At 39.1% G+C, this 24,015-nt stretch overlaps 1 protein-coding gene across 5 annotated transcripts in view; it reads left to right on the top strand.

Moving 5' to 3' along the window:
* BCAT1 (branched chain amino-acid transaminase 1, cytosolic) overlaps nucleotides 1–24,015 on the top strand; it is a 164,276-nt gene that overhangs the window by 66,119 nt on the left and 74,142 nt on the right. For 3 of the 5 annotated variants that reach the window (XM_011994783.1, XM_011994782.1, XM_011994784.1), the window contains exons 3-5: nucleotides 5,247–5,447; nucleotides 18,117–18,227; nucleotides 21,240–21,359. In XM_011994783.1, coding sequence (XP_011850173.1) covers nucleotides 5,247–5,447; nucleotides 18,117–18,227; nucleotides 21,240–21,359 — 432 coding nt within the window. The remainder of the gene's footprint in view (nucleotides 1–5,246; nucleotides 5,448–18,116; nucleotides 18,228–21,239; nucleotides 21,360–24,015) is intronic. The other 2 variants (XM_011994787.1, XM_011994786.1) reach the window with 1 other exon arrangement.

Here is a 24,015-nt window from a genome sequence, read left to right as displayed (position 1 = left end):
AGAGAGAGAGCCCACATTGTCGTTAACTATAATCACCCTACTCTGCTGTGAACAGTAGAATTTATTGTTTGTATCTAACTGCATGTTTGTACTCACTAACCAACCTCTCTCCCTCCACCTATACCCTCCCCACCCCATGCCATCTTCTGATATCTATCATTCTATTAATACTCTCTACCTCCATGAGATCAACTTTTTTTACTTCTCACATATGAGCGAGAACATGCAATATTTGTTTTTCTGTTTTTTTTTTTCTTTCTGTGTTTGGCTTATTTTACTTACCATAATGACTTCCAGTTCCATCCACATTGCTACAAATGACACAATTTTACTCTTTTTTAAATGGCTGGATAATATTCCATTGTGTATATGCACCACATTTTATTTGTTTGTTGACGGACACTTAAGTCGATTCCACATCTTGACTATTGTGAATAGTGCTGTAATAAACATTGGAGTGCAGATATCCCTTTGGTATATTGATTTCCTTTCCTTTGGAGAATATCCGGTAGTAGGATTGTTGGTTCATATGGTCATTCTACTTTTAGTTTGTTTTTTTTTTTTTGGAAAACTTCATACCATTTTCCATAGTAGATATACTGATTTATATTCTTACCAACAGTGTATAAGAGTTCTCTTTTCTCTGCGTCCTCATCAGCATCTGCTATTTTTTGTCTTTCTAATAATAGCCATTCTAACTGTGGTTGCTTTTGACAGATTTTTCTACCTTTTTGTTAATCTACATCATTTATAACATTTCATATTGCCTTTTGGTTCTCTCTTGGGTAGCTTTCATATTGCTTCTCCCCTCCCCAATTATGATGCAGTTATATTACAATGAGGATGCAGGTTTGCAGCAGGGCCTAGCAATGAGATACGTTGTTACACATCCTGGCGAATCTTTCTGTGGACTCTAGGATCCTCCTCCTTTGAAAGAGGTCAGCCATCTTTTTTTTCCAGTTCCTCCAGCTTCACGTATCTCCACAGAATACAACACTGCAAATCAGTAGTTCTCTTCATGATCATCTTTATTAGATTTTAAAAGAATATCTCTAAAAGATGAGCATGGTGCCTAAGGCTTTCCAAATGGAGTAAGAATAATACATAGGAACCTAGAATAAAGTTATGAAATGTCCGATACAGTTGTAATGCAGACTTGATTTTTGAAAAGTGTGGCCAGTGAAGAGAAGAGCAAATGTGCTATACGATGGTGAGCAAAAGGTGTTGACAGGCGGGGCGTGGTGACTCACCCCTGTAATCCCAGCACTTTGGGAGGCTGAGGCGGGTGGATCATTTGAGGTCAGGAGTTTGAGACCAGCCTGGCCAACATGGTGAAACCCCGTCTCTACCCAAAATAGAAAAATTAGCGGAGTGTGGTGGCATATGCCTGTAGTCCCAGCTACTTGGGAGGCTGAAGCAGGACAATCACTTGAACCTGGGAGGCGGAGGTTGCAGTGAGCCCAGATCACATCACTGCCCTCCAGCCTGGGTGACAGAGTGAGACTCCGTCTAAAAGAAAAAAACAAAACAAAACAAAACAAAACTGGATATAGGGCAGTGCTTAGGTACAAATCAGAATTAAAACTACATTTCATATCTGCCCCAAACAAGTCACACAGCTTCAGCTAATATTGCTTGCTTCCGTTTGACCTTTATTCAACTCTATCACCTAGTAATTTAGTATTCCTAGGTAATTTCTCTTGAGCTCAGGTTAGAAGTTGTTATTTTTAGTTTCCAGAGTTGCAGAATTTTTTTTTTCAAATAGAGGGAAGTTCATAATGAGATTTTGAAGCCACCTAATCGTATATTACTTTGAAAAACTGGATATAGACTGGGCGCGGTAGCTCACACCTGTAATCCCAGCACTTTTGGAAGCCAAGATGGGTGGATCGCCTGAGGTCAGGAGTTTGAGACCAGCCTGGCCAACATGGTGAAACCCCGTCTCTACCCAAAATACAAAAATTAGCGGAGTGTGGTGGCATATGCCTGTAGTCCCAGCTACTTGGGAGGCTGAAGCAGGACAATCACTTGAACCTGGGAGGCGGAGGTTGCAGTGAGCCCAGATCACATCACTGCCCTCCAGCCTGGGTGACAGAGTGAGACTCCGTCTAAAAGAAAAAAACAAAACAAAACAAAACAAAACTGGATATAGGGCAGTGCTTAGGTACAAATCAGAAAGTTAGAGGTTGCTATTCATATCATTAAGAAATAATGTGTCTTATGAAAGAATGTAGCAGTTTACTGAAATAGAACTCATACCTAGTAATGTAATAATTTTATCTTTAATTGTCGGGAATTTAACTGATATTATGAAGTTCTAATTATAAGAACACTTATTTGAGGTTAAAAATGATCTTATTCTATCACTGCTTTGCCAGTAATTTGATCTCTCTGGAATAGTGGATTATTGTCGGTCCTGTGGGTATTTTAAGGAGAGGTCTCAGAAAACTGAAAATCATGTATGCTGGACCATAATCGTTCTTGTCACCCACTCTCATCTTTCTGTTTTTGTTTTGTGTTTTACTACCCCTCCCCTTTTACTAAGTAGTCTTAGTAGAAGAAAATTTGCATTAAGTTTGTCTTACTGTATTGATATGGCTCCAAATGTTTCTTAGCTCAGGGTCCTCCCCATTCACAGATAAAAGCTAACTAAGGCAAATCAGGTGTTTATTGCCCAAGAGTACTGTGAAACTATTCATGTAATAAAAAATTTGTGTTAGAATTTCACTGTCTTTAAATCCTGAACATCTTCTGTGAGTGTATCTGAAAGCAGGCAGACATCTTCAGTATTTAAGAAACCCTTTGCTATTCTGTGTGGTAGGCACTGTGTTAGTTGGAATTCAACTGTGAATACTCTAGCCAGACTTCTTGTCTGAATAGTCCAGAATAGGGGTCGCGCTAAACTTTCTTTCTTTTCTTTTCTTTCTTTTTTTTTTTTTTGAGATGGAGTTTCACTCTTATTGCCCAGGCTGGAGTGCATTGGCGCGTCTCTGCTCACTGCAACCTCCGCCTGCCGGGTTCAAGCAATTCTCCTGCCTCAGTCTCCCAAGTAGCTGGGATTACAGGCGCCCACCACACACCCAGTGAATTTTTGTATGTTTAGTAGAGACAGGGTTTCGCTGTGTTTGCCAGGCTGATCCTGAACTCCTGACCTTTGGTGATCCACCCTCCTCGGCCTCCCAAAGTGTTGGATTTACAGGGTGAGCCACTGCGCCTGGCCTGCCAAACTTTCTTAAATGGCTAGATGTTAAATATTTTAGGCTTGAGGGCCATCAGGTTTCTGTTACAACTAGTTGGCTGTGCCGCCATTGAAGATACAAGAATGGTGTGACTACGTTCTAATAACATTTTAATTCCCAAACAGGCCAGCTGGTTGCATTTGATCTGCAAGTAAAGTTTGCCTGACGCCTTACCTCGTCCAGAGGATAACGGGAGAGAAAAGGGATTCAAAGATAAAAATAATTTAGCTGGAATATATTTCTTTAAGTAAACTTATTACACTCAGTAAAGAGTCTTAACATTTTTACTTGAATTAAATAGTGGTAAAACAGGCTGGACACAGTGGCTCACGCCTGTAATCTTAGCACTTTAGGAGTTCAAGGCAGGCAGATTGCTTGAGCGCAGGAGTTCAAGACCAGCATGGGCAACATAGTGAGTCCCTGTCTCTAAAAAAAATACTAAATGATAATAATAATGGTAGAACAAAGTCAATTTTTTATTGAAACTTGACATTTTATTGGCATATGACAAAGTAGCATTAGTAGACTAGCTTGAACAGTACAGTAATATTCTGTCCTTGATGCCTTTCGCGTCATTGTAATATGAGCTTTCTGGTTGTTTTAGAATATGTTTTCAGCCTGAATACTATTCTAAAAATATAATTTACTGTCATTCATAACATAACAAATGACTCAGGTAGCTGCAAGGCAGTGAATTAAGCAGAATTAGATCATTTTTAAAATAATGATAAGAGCTGATGATGTAAAGTGAAGGTCTGTATTTAATTTGGGAGGGAAATGCCTATTTTTGTATATTCAAAGAGATGGAGTTTGACATCCCATCACAACTTGTTACAGGTTGAACTTGCCCCTGTTTTTTTTTTTTAACAGATCAAAAAGTTCCTTCCCTTGTGTTTCTTTTTTTTTCTTTTTTCTTTTCTTTTCTTTCCTTCTTTCTTTTTTTTTTTTTTAGAAGGAGTCTTGCTCTGTCACCCAGGCTGGAATGCAGTGGCGCGATCTTGACTCACTGCAACCTCCGCTTCCCGGGTTCAAGCGATTCTCCAGCCCCAGCCTCAGCCTCCAGCGTAGCTGGGACTACAGGTGCATACCACCACGCCTGGCTAATTTCTTGTACTTTTAGTAGAGACGGGATTTCACCGTGTTAGCCAGAATGGTCTGAATCTCCTGAGCTTGTGATCCGCGTGCCTCAGCTTTGCAAAGTGCTGGTCTCCTGTGTTTTTGTCAGCATTCCACAGCTGCTATAAAGTGTAGTGGTGGTATCGCATGCAATTTGTATACTTAATGTTTGGCCATTTGCAGTGGGCAAACTGGCTGTGTGGGGAGCTGGTGAGATGCTGCTTGTGGGGAGTTGTTTCCTATTACTCTGTTTTATCTTTGTTTAAATAAGAGTTCCTTTGTTCACTGTTTCCTCCACACAGAACAGAGGATTTATATCTTAGTGTTCATTCTCAACTTTCTTGTTTTCAAAGAGGAAAACATTTGCTTCGCTTGGCTCATTTCTTCTCCAGTGCACCCGGAGGATTTTGAAGGCTTATGCCAACAATTCTTTGGGGCAGTTGGAGTGTAACCATTGCTAAGTAGCAGTTCAGTACTAATGACACTCATTTTAGTTTAACAAATCATTGTGCGTGTTGCCATTTTTTATTAGGGAAAACATCTCTTTCCTCTTTTCCAAATACTCAACATGAGTCCTATGATGAGAGTGAAAAAGGAGTGAAAAAGGGTTGTGTTCTTGTTTCGCATCATCTTACCCAATCTGCTATTTTGTCCCTCTTCTATGTATCACTGAAATTTGGTTCTGATATGCTATTAGGCAGTGTACATTGCAGAGATTATGGATAACTGTCCGAATTCTGAATGCAGGCATGATTTGTTCAGCTCAGAGTGTTAAATTTCTGTGTTAGCTGCCAACATTTAAAAGTCAATTGATTTCCCTTTTTGTCCTCTGTATCATCTAGCCAGCGAATGCTAACTTTTCTTTAAATAGTGATGATTTTTCTTCCCCAGGCTAAAGACCTAATAGTCACACCAGCTACCATTTTAAAGGAAAAACCAGACCCCAATAATCTGGTTTTTGGAACTGTGTTCACGGATCACATGCTGGTGGTGGAGTGGTCCTCAGAGTTTGGATGGGAGAAACCTCATATCAAGCCTCTTCAGAATCTGTCATTGCACCCTGGCTCATCGGCTTTGCACTATGCAGTGGAAGTAAGTACATGGGAATTAAAGAGAGTGACGTGCTTGCACTTCACTGTGGGTACTAAATAGCTTCTCCTGCTAAGATAGCTGTTGTGCAGTGTAGGGCTTTATCATATTTACCAGGGGAAGCCGAAAATGTCTTTAAAAATTTTCCAGTAGACAGTTGGATTGAAGATAAATCTTAGCAGCTAATTTTTCAGATAATCTTGTATTTTCTGTGATGTCAATAAAAAATTATTTAGAGCAAACAGAAGGGACAGCTGGTGGGAAAATTGGCAATTAAAAAGCCAGCACTGTTGATATTTTAATATGTCACCTCTCTTCTTAGATCTTCTAATAATTGAGAAAGAGTCATTGAGGACCATATTATGATTAGATTTTAATGTTCACTCCATGTTTTCATGACCAGCAATAATGTCTAGTTATGCATGTTAAGGAACATGTAATTAAATGTCCTCCTTCAGGCATGAGTTGAAATAATTATAAGCATAAAATGTTCTTTCCCTGGGCCTTTTCAGGACACACAGTTAATCAGATGCACAATATATGTCCCATTATCTTGATTCTCATTGTATTTTACTTTTCAATGATTTGGACATCTTTCCCAGAATAATACGGGTGCTGGAAATAATAATAGTCTTCCTATTAAGTGTTAAAATATGGTAATAGTCTTCCTATTAAGTGTTAAAATATGGTAATAGTAAAATATTAATAGATATAATGATAAAATAATGACTTTTGTTTATTGAATTCCTGTAATACATTCTGTATTATGTTCCATATAGAATCATCTCATTTAATTACCTTCAGTGAGAAGGCATGTGATTAAGCATTCAGATTCTGAAGTCAGACTTCCTGGGCTCAAATTCAGTCTCAGTTGCTCTGCAGGAACCTTTATGACTTGGGGAATTTAATCATTTGTGCTTTAATTTCTTTATCTATAAAATTGGGGTAGTTATAATACCTATCTTATAGTGATCTCATAAGTATAAAATAAAGTAATTTAAGCATGTACGGTCATGTCTGGCACATAGTGAGAGCCCAGTTGTTAGCAATAATAATTAACCCTTGAAGCAGTGGTCTCATCCATTATAAAAGGAGGCTCAGAAGAGTTGCTTCTTGACTAATATTACACAGCATTAAGGGTGGAGCTGAGGTTCCAATGAGAAGCTTCTTTGTGTTATATAACCCCTAAATGTATACACCAAAATTACTAGGATGCTTTTGCAATTAACTCCTTCAAAATTATACATTCATATAATTTTGGAAAGATATTCACAGTCCATATATATCCACAAAATGTTGAATTTAGGAATCTAAGTTTCTGTTCCCATCTCTTCCTCTTAGGTCAATTTGAATGAGTTCTTTCATTATTTCCCACAAGCCCTCACCATGTCATAAGGTATAATAAAGAACATGTGAAATAAAGTGCATTCATTTCTTTCTTTCTTTCTCTCTCTCTTTCTTTCTTTCCTTTCTTTCTTTCCTTTCTTTCCAGACAGTCTCGCTCTGTCACCCAGGCTGGAGTGCAGTGGCACGATCATGGCTCACTGCAGCCTCAACCTCCTGGGCTCAAGCAATCCTCCTACCTCAGCCTCCTGAGTAGCTGGGAGCACAGACACATGTCACCATGTCTGGCTAATTTTTATGTGTTTTGTTGAGACTAGGTTTTGCTGTGTTGCCCAGACTGGTCTCAAACTCCTGGGCTCAAGCGGTCCTCTTGCCTTGGCTTCTTCAAGTGCTGGGATTACAGCCATGAACCACTGCACCTGGCGATGTGGTTTTAAATTTGAAAGAAAGAATATGTCCAAGCCCAAGTCACTGGTTCTCACACTTAATATGCATCAGAATCACCTGGCTACACCTCCAGAGTTTCTCATTTCTAACACGTTTTCAGGTCACGTTAATTTTGTCGCTCCAGGGACCACATTTTGGGAATTGCTGGCCTATGGGAAGTAAATGAGAAGTGATTTAATGTCATTTCTGGAAGTTAAAAAAGATTTTGGTGGTCACTGGTTTTTGAAAACTCTTTGAAGACTGGGTGGGGTGGTTCATACCTGCAACTTCAGCAGTTTCGGGGAGATGGGGTTCTTGGGAAATGAGCCCTCGACCCACTAGATCTGGTGCTATTTCCACGTAGATAATGTCAGAGTCGTTCAAACCAGAGTGCCTCCATCCTGAATAGGGGCTGGGTGAAAAAAGGCTGAGACCTACTGGGCTGCAATATGGTGAGACCCTGACTCTATTAAAACAAACAAACAAACAAAAAAAACCCCTCCTCTTTGGCCATCTATTTAGATGAGTTGGAATTCATTCTACTTTGATTAGTTTTGCCAATTTAGATTTTTGTAATTAGGGTAGTTTTAAAAAACTCTCAAATTACTGTTATCCTTTGTTAAAAACCAAAATCTTTTATTATTAGTCTTCTGCTTACAATATAAGTAAAATAAATGTTTTGTATTAATAACTGGATTGTATATTGCATAGTTACCACCATGTGACAAAATTAATAGCTTAAAATTACTAGCATCATTTAAAAATTATTTTTCATGTTTCTAGGGTTGACTAGGATGGCTTGGGGTCTGTCACATGGTTGCTGTCAGTGGCTGGTGTTAGAGTCGGCTTACAGGCTTCCTAACTCGTATAGCACTGGTAGTAGGGTCTCTTAGCATGCTAATGATTCATAATTTGTGTATAATGAACAGCGAGGATGACCAGAGGTCACTTTCATTGCCATCTGGGCTGCAAAACTCAAGGAGTTGAAGGCTCTTCCGGCATTATTTGTTCTCCATGTGGCCTCCTCAGCATGGCGGTCAGAGTAGGCAGCCTTCTTATGTGCTGACCTAGGGCCCAAAATCCGTATGTCTCAGCTGACTGAGCCCAGATGGAAGCTCTATTGCTGTTTACGCCCTAGCCTCAAAATTACTCTTTCAGGAAAAATGGTCCAACTGAGTTTTCCCTCTACTCTCACACCACCACCACAATAGTCAACATAGGAGACTTCTGTGACCAAAGATGTGGGGATTTCTCCCCACCACCGAGCAGTGAATCCCAGCTGGGTGTCCTCCAATTCAATTCCCACACTGTTGTTACAGGAAAGGGGTCCCAATCCAGACCCCACGAGAAGGTTCTTGGATGTTGCACAAGAAAGAATTCAGGGCGAGTCCATAAAGTAAAAGAAAATTTATTAAGAAAGTAAAGGAAAAAAAGAATGGCTACTCCATAGACAGAGTAGCTCTGACGGCGACTGGTTGGCTATTTTAATGGTTATTTCTTGATCATTTGCTAAAGAAGGGGTAGATGATTCATAAACTTCCCAGAAAAGGGATGGGCTATTCCTGGAACTGAGGGTTCCTCCCCCTTTTTAGACCTTGTAGGTTAACTTCCCATCATTGCCATGGCCTCTGTAAATTGTCATGACACTGGTAGGAGTGTCTGTTAGCATGCTAATGCATTATAATTAGCTTATAATGAGCAGCGAGGACGGCCAGAGATCACTTGCATTGCCATATGGGATTTGGCAGGTTTTGGCTAGCTTCTTTACCACATCCTGTTTTATCAGTGGGGTCTTTGTGACCTGTATCTTGTGCCAACCTCCTGTCTCCTACTGTGACCTAGAATACTAACATCCTGAGAATGCTGCCCAATAGGTTTCAGCCTTATTTTACCCAGCCGCTAATCAGGATGGAGTCGCTCTGGTCCAAACACCTTTGACATTATCCGCCTGGAAATAGCGTCAGATCCCTTGGGTTGGGGACTCATTTCCCAAGACCCTAACCACCCCCACCCGGCCCAGACACCAGTCACAAGTCCTGGCCTCTGGAATGTCTGACTGACTGGCATCAAGTTGGAGTTCCCATGACCCCCTCTTCTGGTTTGATTAATTTACTGGAGTGGCTCACAAAACTCAGGGAAACACTTAGGTTTAGTGGTTTATTATAAAGGATATTGCAAAGTGTACAGATGAAGCGATGTGTAGGGCGAGGTATTGGGGGACGGAGTGCAGGGCTTCCATGCCTTCCCTGGGTGTGCCACCCTCTAGGAACCTCCATATGTTCCACTATCCGGAAGCTCACTGAACTCATTCTTTTGGGTTTATATGGAAGCTTAACGTCAATATTCATTCCCCTGGGGTATGAGGCAGGACCCTCACTGGAGAGGGTTTTATATTTTATTTCATTATTTTTAAAATATAAGATTGGGTCTTGCTATGTTGCCTTGGGTGATATTGAATTCCTGGGCCCAAGTGAGCCTTGCACCTCTGCCTCCCAAAGTGCTGGGACAACAGGCATGAGCCACCCAGCGCCTTTGGAGAGGATCTTAAGACTCACAGTCAGAAAGGAGGACAGGAGGTCAGAGAGATTCTGCTTCCTGCCCCTGAGGCCTAACACACCCAGCATTATAACAAAAGACTGTAACAAGGGCTATGGGAGTTACCAGCCAGGAACTGTAAATCACACAGTATTATTTCTGCCTTACTCTTTTCAGTCATGATGGTTACAAAGGCCTGTCCAAGTTCAAAAGGAGGAAAAAAGCACTCCACTTCTTGATGAGGAAGGTCAGGGTTCTGGAAGACCCTGGGGGACTGGAAATATTGTATGGCTATTTCATGGAAAATACAGTCTGCGAGATACATCAGTGATAAATGGGGAGATATAGTGGATGTATCGTTTTCCTCTGAGTGCCAGATTGGGTTCTAGGACTTCACAGGCTAGATATTGAAGTGACTGCGTTGTCTAGGGTATATACCTTGGGGTTCGTCATTTCATGACGAACAAATTTAGGACAAAGACTCACACGAGAAGTTTAAGAGTGGAGGTTTACTAGCAGAAGAGAAAGAGAAACAGCTCTCTCTAGAGAGAGAGAGAGGGATCTTCAAGTGGAAAAGACCATCCAGCAGCGGATGAGCTGGATTTTATAGTCAGGTTTGAGGAGGAAGTGTCTGATTTACTTAGGGCTAACAGATTGGTTTGATCAGGTATGACGTTTACATAGCGCACCGGGAAGTCTGGTTGCCCCACCCTAATCTTATTATGCAAATGGGCTTGCCAGTTGATTGGCGCCATCTTGTCTGCTCCTTACTGTACTGGTGGCTGACAAAGAGAAGGGAAGATGGAGCCACCGTCTTGAACATGATTGACACAACTGTGGGTATCTATGTCTGCAGCTCGATTTTACAGGCTGCTCTTCGTTAGAAAGGGGCTGCTTTTCATTGAAACAAAAACCTTACTGAGGACTCTCATACCCTCACTATCTGCAGGTGATTTCTTCTTAACTCCTGTATCATCATTATTATAGTGTCATAGGAATCTAGGAAGTGTGATTGCCTTGTGGAGAGAACTTCAGGGTCCCTGGATTTTCTCACCAATCATATTCATTTCATTCCCTGTTTACCTGTTTAATAAATGTTGAGTGGCTACTATGTGCCCAGGACTGTGCAGGGTGCCCGGAATAGGATGGCAAGCAAACCAGCCATGACCTTGCTCTCAAAGAATTGTTTTCTTTCTTTCTTTTTTTTCTGAGACAAGGTCTTGCTCTGTCGCCCCAGCTGGAGTGCAGTGGCCTGATCTCAACTCACTGCAACTTCCACCTCCTGGCTTCAAGAGATTCTCCTCCCTCAGCCTCCCAAGAAGCTGGGATTACAGGTGCCCACCTCCACAACCGGCTAATTTTTGTATTTTTAGTAGAGACAGGGTTTCATCATGTTGGCCAGGCTAGTCTCAAATTCCTGACCTCAAGTGATCTGCCTGCCTCAGTGCTGAGATTACAGGCATGAGCTACTGTGCCTGGCCTGTTTTCTTTCTTTTTTAACCCCCACATGAAAAGTTAGGCAGGGATTTTATTTCAAAGAGTTTCTTCCCAAATATTGTGGTGAAACATCTATTCCATTTATGTTTCAGGCTTTTTCATAGATATTACTGTTTTTATTAGACTGATAGACTTAGGACATCACATGATTCAATGTCAACCTGACTTTTAAGTTCAATAATAGTTTCATTTTTTAAATGTAAAATTGAATAGGAGTAATATCCTTGAACATGTTTCTCCTCCAATCATCAGACCTATTGAGTCTAGAATCCATTTTATTTTGAGAGCTGCAACTACATGTGGTTTCTGTTAATATCTGAAAGTAATTTTTAATATCTGAAGGTTTCAAATAGTGATAATTGTGAAGGTTTCAAATAGTGGAGGAGAGACGCGAACTGTGAATAGGGAACGTGGATTAAAGGAAATGAAAAGTTGATAATAGGCACTTCATTTTCAGGTTTAAATAAATATTTAGTGAAATAAAGCATAATTTTAAAAAATAGATAAGACATGTATGTACTATTAATGTGTACTAATAAATGAATGCTCATAGTTGCCATCCAGATAAAGAAACAGAACAGTTGAACATCACAGAAGCCCTCGCATGTCCCATTCAAATCACAAACTCTGTATCTTTCTACTGGTAACCATTATCCTTACTTTTGTGATAACCTTTCTTGACTTTCGTTTATGGAGTGTGTGGATTCTTAACACTATAGTTTTGCCTCTTTTTGAACTTAATGTAAATGAAAAATAAATATATATTGTGTGTGTGTGCGCACGTGTGTGCGTGCTTGCGCACGTGTGAATACCCCTTATTGTTTGAGCTTAGTATTATGTAAGATCTATCCAGGAAGGACCAACCCTAACATTTATGGGGCCCGGGACCTACGTATAGACAGAGATGACATGGTCCACTCCATATCTCTTCCCATCCCAATTCTGCCCTATGCTACAAGGGGTCTTGCAGACACTGCATAGATACCCATACCACCTGCAGGCAGATGACCTTTGCCTGTCCTTTGGACTTAGGCCTGGGTACTCTACTAGTGGTGTTTGCTCTTGGGTTGATAAACCTGAAGGGTCCGTCAGGTTTTTATATATATATATATATATATGTGAAATATATACACATATATTTACATATATATATTTTGTATATACACACACACATATATATGTATATTTGTTTGTTTGTTTGTTTGTTTTGAGCTAGGGTCTCTCTCGTTCTCCCAGACTGGAGTGCAGTTGTGTGATCTCAGCTCACTGTAATCTTCACCTGCTGGGTTCAAGTGACTCTCCTGCCTCAGCCTCCTGAGTAGCTTAAATCACAGGCGTGTGCTACCATGCCTGGCTAATTTTTGTATTTTTAGTAGAGACTAGGTTTCACCATGTTGGCATGTGAGCCACTATGCCTGGCCTCTTTTTTTTTTTTTTTTAAGAGACAGGGTCTCACTATGTTGCCCAGGCTGGTCTTGAACTCCTGGCCTCAATAGATCCTCTGTCCTTGGTCTCCCAAAGTGCTGGCTCAGTCATTATGTTCTTTACTGCCATCCATTGCAGTATAAAAAGAGTAACAGTTTTCCCTCAGAATGTTCTTGGTGAAACAGTAACAATTATGATTTTTATTAAATCTTGGCTCTTGAGCAAATGTCATTTTAATATTTTGTGTGATAAAATAGCAAAGTCACATAAAGTACTTTTACATACTTAAGTACTATGGTTGTCTCAAGGAAAAGCAGTTGTGTGATTGTCTTGAGTTTGTAAGTGGTACTATTTTCATCGAGCACCGTTTTTACTTGAAAGAACAAAATATGAATATGAATGCAGATTTGGCCATTTGGCAGATTTTATTTATTTATTTATTTTTTCGAGACAAGGTCTTGCTGTGTCACCCAGACTAGGGTGCAGCTCACTGCAGCCTTTACCTCCTGGGCTCAAGTGATCCTCCTGCCTCAGCCTCCTTAGTTGCTGGGACCACAGGTGTACTCCACCGTGCCCAGCTAATTTTTAAATTTTTTGTAGAGACGAAGTCTCACCATGTTGCCCAGGCTGGTCTCGAACTCCTGAGCTCCAGCAGTCCTCTCGCTTCAGCCTCCCAAAGTGCTGGAATTGCAGGCGTGAGCCACGGTTTCCAGCTTGCCTTTTCGTATGTTTATTGGGTTGCTAAATATGTTCTTATTTGAAGTGCCCACTTGTTCAAGTTTTTGTTCACTTTTTTATTGCTGTCTTTATAATTTTTTGATGACAAGAAATACATTTAAATTAAAGGCAGTTTTGTCAATCTGCCTTATGTTTGAAATTTGTTGTGTCTTTAAAGACTCTTTTTCTGACCTTATATTATAAAGACATCCTAGAGTATTGATGTTGTCATTCAGAGTTAGGTCTTTAATCCTAGAAGCTGATTTTTGTATGAAGTAGGAGCCCAATTTTTTTCCACCTATGTATACCCAGTTTTCCCAGGACCATTTAAAAAGACAGTTCTTTCCCTTCTGATATGTCACGATGATACCTTTGTCATGTACACATGAGTTTGCTTCTGGATCTCTGTGTTCAGCTGTTTTACTTGGCTGCATAAATGCCACAGTCTTGGTCTCTCAGTCATTGTAAAGAGCCTTGCCTGCTAGGAAAGGTCCTTCCACTTTGTTCTCCAAGAGCGCCTTGGATATTCTTGGTCATTTTCTTTCCATGTAATTTTTAGATTTAGTTTATCAAGTTGATAAACTTTTGTCATGCAGGTTGTTAAAAGAAAATAAAATGCCCTAATGTGATTTTTTTTTTTTCATTTGGATTACATTGAATACATAAATCAATTTGGGGAAAATCAACATCTTTATAATATTGAGACTTTTTATCCATGAGCATGAAATTGCTTTCTACATTAATAATTTGGTAAAGTTTTATATTTTCCTTATGGATCTTTCACTTCTTTTGTTAGATTTTTCTCCACTTAAGTAGTCTATCTTTTAATTCTACTGTAAATAGTGTTTTTATTTTCTAACTGCTGCTGTTACATAGGAATATAATTTTGCATCTGGCCAGCTTGCCTAAACAGTTGATTTCCAAAGATTATCTGTCAGATTTTTCTGGGTTCTCTATCTCTGTAATTGTATCATCTATGTTTTATGATCTATGACAGTTATATTTTTTCATCTCCAAGCTGGTATTTTAAATTTCATTATTCTTGCTTTATACTGGTTGTACATACTTAAAGTGGTTGCAGTAGGCAATTTGCGATGTTCCCAATTTGGTAAGGAAAGCCTTTACATTTTACCATTAAGTATAACGTTTGTTGCGAGCTTATTATAGCTATCCTTTGTCACTTATATCTTTGTTTTTTAGTTGTTATCTAGGAAACTTGAAAAAATCATAAAAGTTAGTTTAATTTTATCAGATGCATTTGCTACATCTAATGAGATGATCATATAATTTTTTCCCCCATAAACTGTTAATATAATGAATCACATTAATTGATTTTTTAGAATGTTAAACCAATCTCCATTTCTGGGATGAATTCAACTTGACCATGTTGTATTAGCCTTTTGTATATCTTGCATCTATGTTACTGAATGAGATTATCATAATCTTTACATGCATTTTGAAGCCATGTCATTAAGTGCATACAATTTTTATTAAATTTTTAGTTGACAAATAATTGTGTTTATTTATGGAGTACAATATAGTGTTTTGATATATGTTTACATTGTAGAGTGACTAAATCAAGCTAATTAACATACTCAATACTGCACATATTTATCATTTCTTGTGGTGAGAACATTTGAAATTTAATCTCTTAGCAGTTTTGAAATATATGATACATTATTATTAACTATAGTCACCATGCTGTCCAATAAGTCTTGAAAACTTATTCCTCCTGTCTAATTGAAATTTTGTTCTCTTTGACCAACATCTCCCAATTCCCCAACCCCTAGACTCCTCTGGTAACCGCCATTCTACTCTCTACTTCTCTGCTTCCATCATTTTGACTTTCTCAGTCCACATATAAGTGAGATTGTGCAGTATTTGTCTTTCTGCACTTGACTTGTTTCACTTAGCGTAATGTCCAACAGGTTCCTCATGTCACTGTAAATGACAGAATTTTCCTTTTTATAGCTAAATAACATTCCATTGTGTATACATACCACATTTTCTTTATCCATTCATCTGTTGGTGGACAGTCAGGTTGCTTCTATATCTTGGCTATTGTGAATAATGCTACAGTAAACATGAGAGTACAGATACCTCATACTGATTTCAATTCCTTTGGATGGGGTCCCCAAACCCTGGGCTATGGACCAGCAGTGGTGTGTGGCCTGTTACGAACTGGACCGCACAGTAGGAGGTGAGCAGCTGCGGGTGAGCATTACCACCTGAGCTCCATCTCATCTCAGATCAGTGGCAGCATTAGGGTCTCATAGGAGCATGAACCCTATGGCGAACTGTGCATTGCAGGGATCTAGGTTGTGCGCCTTTATGAAAATCTAATCCCTGATGATCTGAGGTAGAATAATTTCACTTGGCAAACCTCCCCACGCTCATCCCTGTGGAAAAATTATCTTCCACAAAACTACTCCCTGGTGCCAAAAAGTTGGGGACCTCTGCTTTTGGATATATACCCAGAAGTTGGATTGCTGAAGCATATGGTAGTTCTATTTTAATTTTAATTTAATTTAGTTTAATTAATTTTTTGCACCTAGGTTGGAGTGCAGTAGTGCAATCATAGCTCACTGCAGCTTCCAATTCCTCACCTCAAGCCATCCTCCCAACTCAGCCTCCCAAAGTTCTGGAATTACAGGAACGAACCATCTCACCCAGTCTTATTTTTAGTTTTTGAAAGAATCTCAATAAGTTTTCCATAATGACTGTACTAATTTACACCACTACCCTCAATGTACAAGGGTTCTCACATCCTAATACTTATCTTTTATCTTTTTGATAATAGCCACTCTAAGTATGTATAGTTTTAAAATTATGAAGTTTAAATTGAACCTTAGGAAGTTGCCGCTCTGTTGCCAGGCTAGAGTGCACTGGTGTGATCTCGGCTCACTGCAATCTCCGCCTCCTGGGTTCAAGCAATTCTCCTGGCTCAGCCTCCCAAGTAGCTGGGACTACAGGCACACACTACCATTCCTGGCTAAGTTTTATATTTTTGGTAGAGATGGGTTTCACCATGTTGGCCAGGCTGATCTCAAACTCCTGACCTCAAGTGATCCAACAGCCTTGGCCTCCCAAAATGTTGGGATTACAGTCATGAACCATCGCACCCAACCTTGAAGTTGCCTTTTTTATCTTCAGTAGGGCTTCTTGGCTTAAAGTCTTTCGTTTTATAAATAGTAATGGAACCTTGCCAGTTTTATTTTAGAAATTATTTGCAGGTCAGGTGCAGTGGCTCATGCCTGTAATCCCAGCACTTTGGGAGGCCGAAGCAGGCAGATCACTTCAGCCTGGGAGTTTGAGACCAGCCTGGGCAACATGGCAAAACCTCGTCTCTACAAAAAATACAAAAAATTAACTTGGGTGTGGTGGTGCGCACCTGTAGTCCCAGCTACTCTGGAGGCTGAGGTGGGAGGATTGCTTGAACCCAGGGGGTAGAGGTTGCAGTGAACAAAGATCTTGCCACTGAAGTTCATTCAGCCTGGGTGACAGAGAAAAACTCTGTCTCAAAAAAAGAAAAAAATAATAAATAATAAAAAAGAAAGTATTTGCATGATATATCTTTTTCCGTCTTTTTGATTCAGATACTGTCAGCTGAGTCCAATCTAACAAACTTATCTTTTAACTGAAGCTTTAGTCCTCTTATATTTAATAAACCAATAATATATTTGCACTTAAATAAAACATCTAATTTTGTGCTTTTTAATTATACATGATTTGTATTTCTTTTTTTCTCACGTAAGTTTTTAGGGTATACATCTTTAAAGGCCTTACTTTTCCTTATCATTCAGTTTAACTTATTTTCTAATTTCCATTTTTGTTCTGTGACCTATGGTTTATTTAGTGGTGGATTTATTTTCCAAAATATGGATGGCATCCAGTCATATTTTTGGTACTGATTTCTTGCTTATCTTGTGGTTGGAAAATGTGTGAATTCTACAGCTGGTCTGTATAAGAGTTCTCTCTATGTCAGTTAGGGAAGTTTGTTGTTCCTATTGTTCATATCTTCCATATCTTTACTAAGGGTTAGCCTGTTTGTTCTATAAATTACTTAGAGAACCTGTGTTAAATTTTCCCACTAAAATTATTAATTTTTCTCTTTTCTCTGTATTTATCAGTATGTATCTACTGAAGTCTTTTCAAATCCCTGCTCAGTGGTTTGTTGGGGACAGCACTTTGTTTGAGGGAGGTGACATGGCCTAACATAGTATGGTCTTGAGCTGCTTGATTTCTGTGATTTAGGGACTGAACCAGCTCTAGTCACAGCTGGATTATCTACTATCCAGTATTCAAATGAACAAGATTAAATGAAAGGATATGGGGGTACTCTTTGGGGGCCACGGTGCCACAAGGCCTTTGGTTTCAACTTCCATTGCCTAGGGAATTAACCTGTGCTGCATGATTCTAGAGTTTTCTTCCTGCTCCCTTAAATAACGCCTAAATGTGTTATTCAGCAGTGTGGCTCCTGCTAAGCAGAGGAGAACTCGGAATTCCTACCAAATTCTGATAATAAAACAACTTTCCCCCACCTCAACCATTGTTTTTACCAGTCCAGTCAACTGTTAGCTTTCCTGGATTCAATGATCTCAAGTTGAGGTCAAGGTCAACAGCTTTATGGGATGAATAATATGAGCGCCCATAGGAAAGTCAGTCTCTTGAACACAGGGGTTGTTTTCGTGTAGTTACCCTCTAAGATTTTTTCTGTTTTATCTCCAGTTATTTGAAGGATTGAAGGCATTTCGAGGAGTAGATAATAAAATTCGACTGTTTCGGCCAAAACTCAACATGGATAGAATGTATCGATCTGCTGTGAGGGCAACTCTGCCGGTATGTAAATGTAGGAGTTTCTTTTGTGTTTCTTTTAATGTAATGAGTCATGTTGTTGACCACCAAATAATAATTTCTGAATAGTTAGATAAATATTCAGTCAAACCATAGGAACCATATGAACATTAACATTATTTCTGATCTACTTTAGTTAGGTAAAAATACAAGAAAATGGCTGGGCACGGTGGTTCACTCCTATAATCCCAGCACTCTGGGAGACTGAGGTGGGCAGATCACTTGAAACCAGGAATTCGAGACAGCCTGGCCAACATGGTGAAACCCCATGTCTGCCAAAAATACAAAAATTAGCCGGGTTTGGTGGCACATACCTGTGGTCTCCTCTACTTGGGTGGCTGAGGCATGAGAATTACTTGCACCTGGGAGGTGGAGGCTGCAGTGAGCCAAGATAATCACATCACTGCCATCCAGCCTGAGCCACAAAGACTGTGTCAAAACAAAACAAACAAACAAAAAAACCAAGAAAATAATATCACTTGGCAATTCCACAATTTTTTAAATCAGTGTCAGTGGGGGATTCATATGCATATGAGAGATGAAAGAATAAGGAAGAAAAATGTATCTCAAACTAAAATAACATTTGAAGACCACATGAAATTAATATTGAAAATGGAAAATATGGTGTGCAGCACAGGTAATTTGGGGATATTTTTGCCTAATTGCTTTAGATGCTAGCAAGATATAGTAACTTAATTATTTCGATATTTTATCTTAAGTAATGTTTTGAGATAAAAAGATATCAAAACAGTTTCTCATGGCCATTGAATCGTGGCTGTCACAGTGTTTGTTATGGAGCAGAAATCATTGTAAGATGGGTTAGATTTTTTTTTTTTTTGAGACAGTCTTGCTCTGTCATCCAAGCTGCAGTGGCACAATCTCGGCTCACTACAACCTCTACCTCCCGGGTTCAAGTGATTCTTGTACCTTAGCCTCCTTAGTAGCTGGGATTACAGGTGCATGCAGCCATGCCCAGCTAATTTTTTATTTTTATTCTTAGTGGAGACATGATTTCACCATGTTAGCCAGTCTGGTCTTGAACTTCTGGCCTCAAGTGATCTGCCTGCCTCTGCTTCCCAAAATGCTGGGATAACAGGCATGAGCCACCGTGCCCAGCTTCAGGGATTTAGCCCAAGCTACGCATTCAGGAAGCCCGAGGACAGCTAAATCCAAGTGCTCTTCATTCCTCTGCCTATTTTTGTAACCCGCATTTCACCCACCTCCTTTGGAGGCCATAATATAGTAGCAGAGGGGAAATTAAGGTAAATTCTTTGGACTAGGTCATAGTTTCGCTCTTCTACCCATTACAGCTAGATCACTGGGAAAAGATCTTTAAAATGGGGCCAGAAGGAAAGGGAAGTAATATTTGTTATACATCAATTTTGCTACCAACTGTGTTATGTGGTTTCACAATCCTTATCTGTGTAATCACAGCAGTAAGGCATTGCTAAGAAGGTTATTCGTTGTACAGTTTATTAGTGCCTTTGTACAGAGAAGAAAACAGTCCAGAGAGATTAAATGACTTGTCTGAAGTCACACAGAGCAAACGGACAGGGCACGAAATTAGATCCAGGTTTTTTTTATTTGTGGTCAAGTTCTCTTCTCACTGAATTCTGTCTCTAGACAGCAATACCAGGGGCTGAGGCAGGTGCTACAGGGTTCACCTATGTGATTGGCAGTCCCAGTTTCTATAACATTACTATACTACTATTGCTGTTACAGGTTAATATTTAAATAGACAAATTCTGACATCATGAACTTTACTCAGATGCTTATAACTGACTCATTTCTACCTTAGGTAACCCATCACATCCCTGAAAGTACGTTTCTCTGCCTTGGAAGTGAGCAGAGACTATTTAAATTATTTTATAAACTATCACCCATCTAGTAGATGTAATTTTTTTTCTTTAGAAATGAAGTACTCTTTGCGTTTGCCCATTTTCCTATTGGGTTATCTATCTCTTCACTGACTTTGGGGACATCCAAATATATATACCCGTTAAAATCCTTTGTTGAGCATGCTACCAATAACTTCACCCTGTTTGTTGCTTTCACATCTTTTGAAGAATAGAAGTCCTTACGTTTCAAGTAGTCACATTTTATCCATTTTTTCCTTTATGATTTGTGTTTTACAGCCCCCACTTAGGAATCCTTTCCTACCTTAAGATCACAGAGATATTTTGTGCTTTTTAATAAAAGTCTTAGTATGTTGTCACATTTAAGTATATCATCCAATCAGAACTGATTTGGGGATATGGTAAGAGGTAGGGATCTAATTTCTTATCTTTCACATGTAGATGGCTCATCATCCCATCACAATTTTTGGGGGGAAAATCACAGAAAAAATGGTTTGGTTTTATTATTACTTAAAAAGCTTTTTCTATTGGTACCATAAATTTACATATTTATGAGGTACATGTGATGTTTTCATGCATGCATATACTGTGTAATGATTAGAATAAATATGAAATAAATAAATAAAAATTGGGCCGGGTGCGGTGGCTCACGCCTGTAATCCCAGCACTTTGGGAGGCCGAGGTGGGTGGATCACGAGGTCAGGGGTTCGAGACCAGCCTGACCAACATGGTGAAACCCCATCTCTACTAAAAATACAAAAATTAGCTTGGCATGGTGGCGGGCGCTTGTAATCCCAGCTACTCAGGAGGCTGAGATAGGAGAATTGCTTGAACCCAGGAGGCGGAGGTTGCAGTGAGCCGAGATTGCGCCACTGCACTCCAGCCTGGGCAAAAGAGCAAGACTGCATCTAAAATAAATAAATAAATAAATAAATAAATAAATAAATAAATAAATAAATAAATAAATAAATAAATATTAGGATAATTAGGATATCCATCACCTCAAACGTTTCTTATTTCTTTGTGTTGGGATTATTATTACTTTTTTTGTTTTGATAGTCTAAATGCTTCAGTGAGGATCATTTATTATTGTCACATTATGAGAAAATTCTGTCATTTGTTATGTTTTTCATTCTTTCAGGTATTTGACAAAGAAGAGCTCTTAGAGTGTATTCAACAGCTTGTGAAATTGGATCAAGAATGGGTCCCATATTCAACATCTGCTAGTCTGTATATTCGTCCTACATTCATCGGAACTGAGGTGCAAACTGACTCCTTATTTTGGGGTACTTTGCTGGGCAAATTATTATTGGAGGTAGCAAACATTTTCTGTAAAGAGCCAAACAGTAAACATTTTTTGACTTTGTGGCCATATAATTTCTAAGAAGAAATTAGATCCCTACCTTTTACCGTACCCCAAAATCAATTATAATTCGATTGTATACTTAAATGTGACAAAATACTAAGATGTTTATTAAGAAATACAAAATATCTCTGTGACCTTAGGTAGGAAATGAATTTTTTTTTTTTTTGAGATAAGGTCTCTCTCTGTTTTTATTTTTATTTTTATTTTTTCCCACTTTGTCGCTTAGACTGAGGTACACTGATGTGATCATGGCTGACTGCAGCCTTGACCTCTTGGGCTCAAGTGATCCTCCTGCCTCAGCTTCCCCAGTAACTAGTACTACAGCATGTGCCACCATGCCTAGCTAATCTTTAAATTTTTTATAGAGATGATGTCTCACTCTATTGTCCTGGCTGGTCTCAAACTCCTGGCCTCTAGCAATCCTCCCACCTTGGCCTCCCAAAGTGTTGGGATTACAGGCGTGAGCCACTTCACCTGACCAGAAAGAATTCTTAAACTCTGCCGTTTCAGTACTAAAGCAGCCACAGACAGCACATAAATGAATAAATGCAGTGCTGTTTGCCTTGCCCGATTAAGACTAGTCATGATATTCTAAGTTTACAAGTGCAGTGCCTCCCATTGTGGCAGCACTTCTCTGAGGTAGAAATGGTTTTAAAATTTCGGGGAGGGAGAGCTGCTACTTTTCATTTTCCTAAAGTCTTGGAATTACTTGGCATGGAGTGAGAATGGAGAAAAAGGGTGAAAATAAAGTTCACATAGAAAAATGGTGAAAATAAAGTTCACAGTGGGAGTTAAGGAAGGAAATTGAAGAGCTGGGATGGTAGGTTTAAATAACATGACTTTATGATTTCCTGGTGGGTCACAGTCTCTTCATTGGGTGCCCTTGTGAACAAAGGCATGGATTGGGTATGCCTGGAGGGGCCAAGGCCTTTGAGTGGATGAGTGTGTTTATATGAAGATCCTATCACTTGTCTCTGGTATCTGCTAGGCAGCGGTGGCTTGAGAGTGGGTGATATTGAGGGATAATTGATGGAAGGAGATTGAATGTGGCTGGCGGGTAAAGAGAGTGGGAACATATGGAGACATTCGGAGTAAGAGAGTGAGGTAGGGTGCTTTTGCTATAGCCTAGCCATTCTGTTCTCTACTAAGTGTTGTGGAGTTACCAGGTTTTCTACGAGGCTGTATGAATGCACAAGGTAGAGAGATATATAGGGCCATGGAATAAATACCGAAATGTTTTCTTTGGTATCCTTGATACCTTTCGAAAGCCTTTTAAGGATCTAGATAATAAATTTTGTGAATTGCAGTCTCTCTGACAAGTTTTAAAGAATAGGGACAATTTTAAAAAGTCATCTACTTTCATAAGGTTTTTGACATTTTAAGATAATTGAACCTTTTTTTTTTTTTCAACTTTTAAGTTCCAGGGTACTTGTGCAGGTGTGTTATATAGGTAAACGTGTGCCATGGTGGTTTGCTGCACAGATCAGCCCATCACCTATTAAGCTCAGCATCCATTAGCTATTCTTTCTGATGCTGCCCCTCCTCATGCCCCTCCCAACAGGCCCCAGTGTGTGCAACTTCCTGCATGTGTCCATGTGTTCTCATTGTTCAGCTCCCACTTAGAAGTGAGAACATGCAATGTTTGGCTTTCTTTTAATACTATTTTTAACTTTATGATAGGAAGAAGTACTTTTTAAAGTTGGTTGAAACATTGTTACTGATCTTAAAGCACTACTTTCCAGTTATTCTGAGATACTTTCTCAGTCTAAGATCTGATACTGCTATTCCTGGTTTGTTGAGAGTTTTTGTCATGAATGGATGTTGGATTTTTGTCAATTGCTTTTTCTGAATCTCTTGACATGATTATGTGGTTTTATACTTTATTACATTATTAATGAATTATATCAATTTATTTTTGGATGTTAAATCAACCTTACTTTCCTAAGCTAAATCCTACTTGGTCATTGTGAATAATCCATTTTTTTATCTCTTGCTGTATTCAGTTTGCTAATGTTTTAATAAGTTTTGTGTCACTGTTCATGAAATATATTGATCTAGTTTTCTTTTTTCTTTTTTTTCTTTCTTTCTTTTTTTTTTTTTTACATCTCCCTCCTCTTCCTCTTGATCTAGTTTTCTAATACAGCTGCACTCCAACTTACAATGGTCCTACTCAGAATTTTTTGACTGTGTGATGGTGTGAAAACAATATGAGTTCAGTAGAAACTTAGAGTACACATACCATTCTGTTTTTACACTTTTAGTACGTATTCAATAAATTATGTGATATAATCAATATTTTATTATAAAATAATACAGTTTTAGATGATTCTGCCCTACCATAGGCTAATGTAACTGTTCCGAGCACATTTAAGATAGGATAAGCTAAGCTATGATGGATGTTTGGTAGGTTAGGTATATTAAATGCATTTTCACCTTAAGGATATTTTCAACTTAGGAAGAGTTTATTGACTTGTAACCCCATCACAAGTTGAGGAACATCTATGTATCTAACTCTATGATTTAGTAAATTCTTCAGACTGCCAAAATCCTA

This window comes from Mandrillus leucophaeus, unplaced genomic scaffold (assembly GCF_000951045.1).
Source record: "Mandrillus leucophaeus isolate KB7577 unplaced genomic scaffold, Mleu.le_1.0 Scaffold461, whole genome shotgun sequence".
NCBI classification, from domain to species: Eukaryota; Metazoa; Chordata; class Mammalia; order Primates; family Cercopithecidae; genus Mandrillus; species Mandrillus leucophaeus.
The sequence above is the reverse complement of the archived record's forward strand: the minus strand, read 5'-3'. Positions and strand labels throughout refer to the sequence as shown.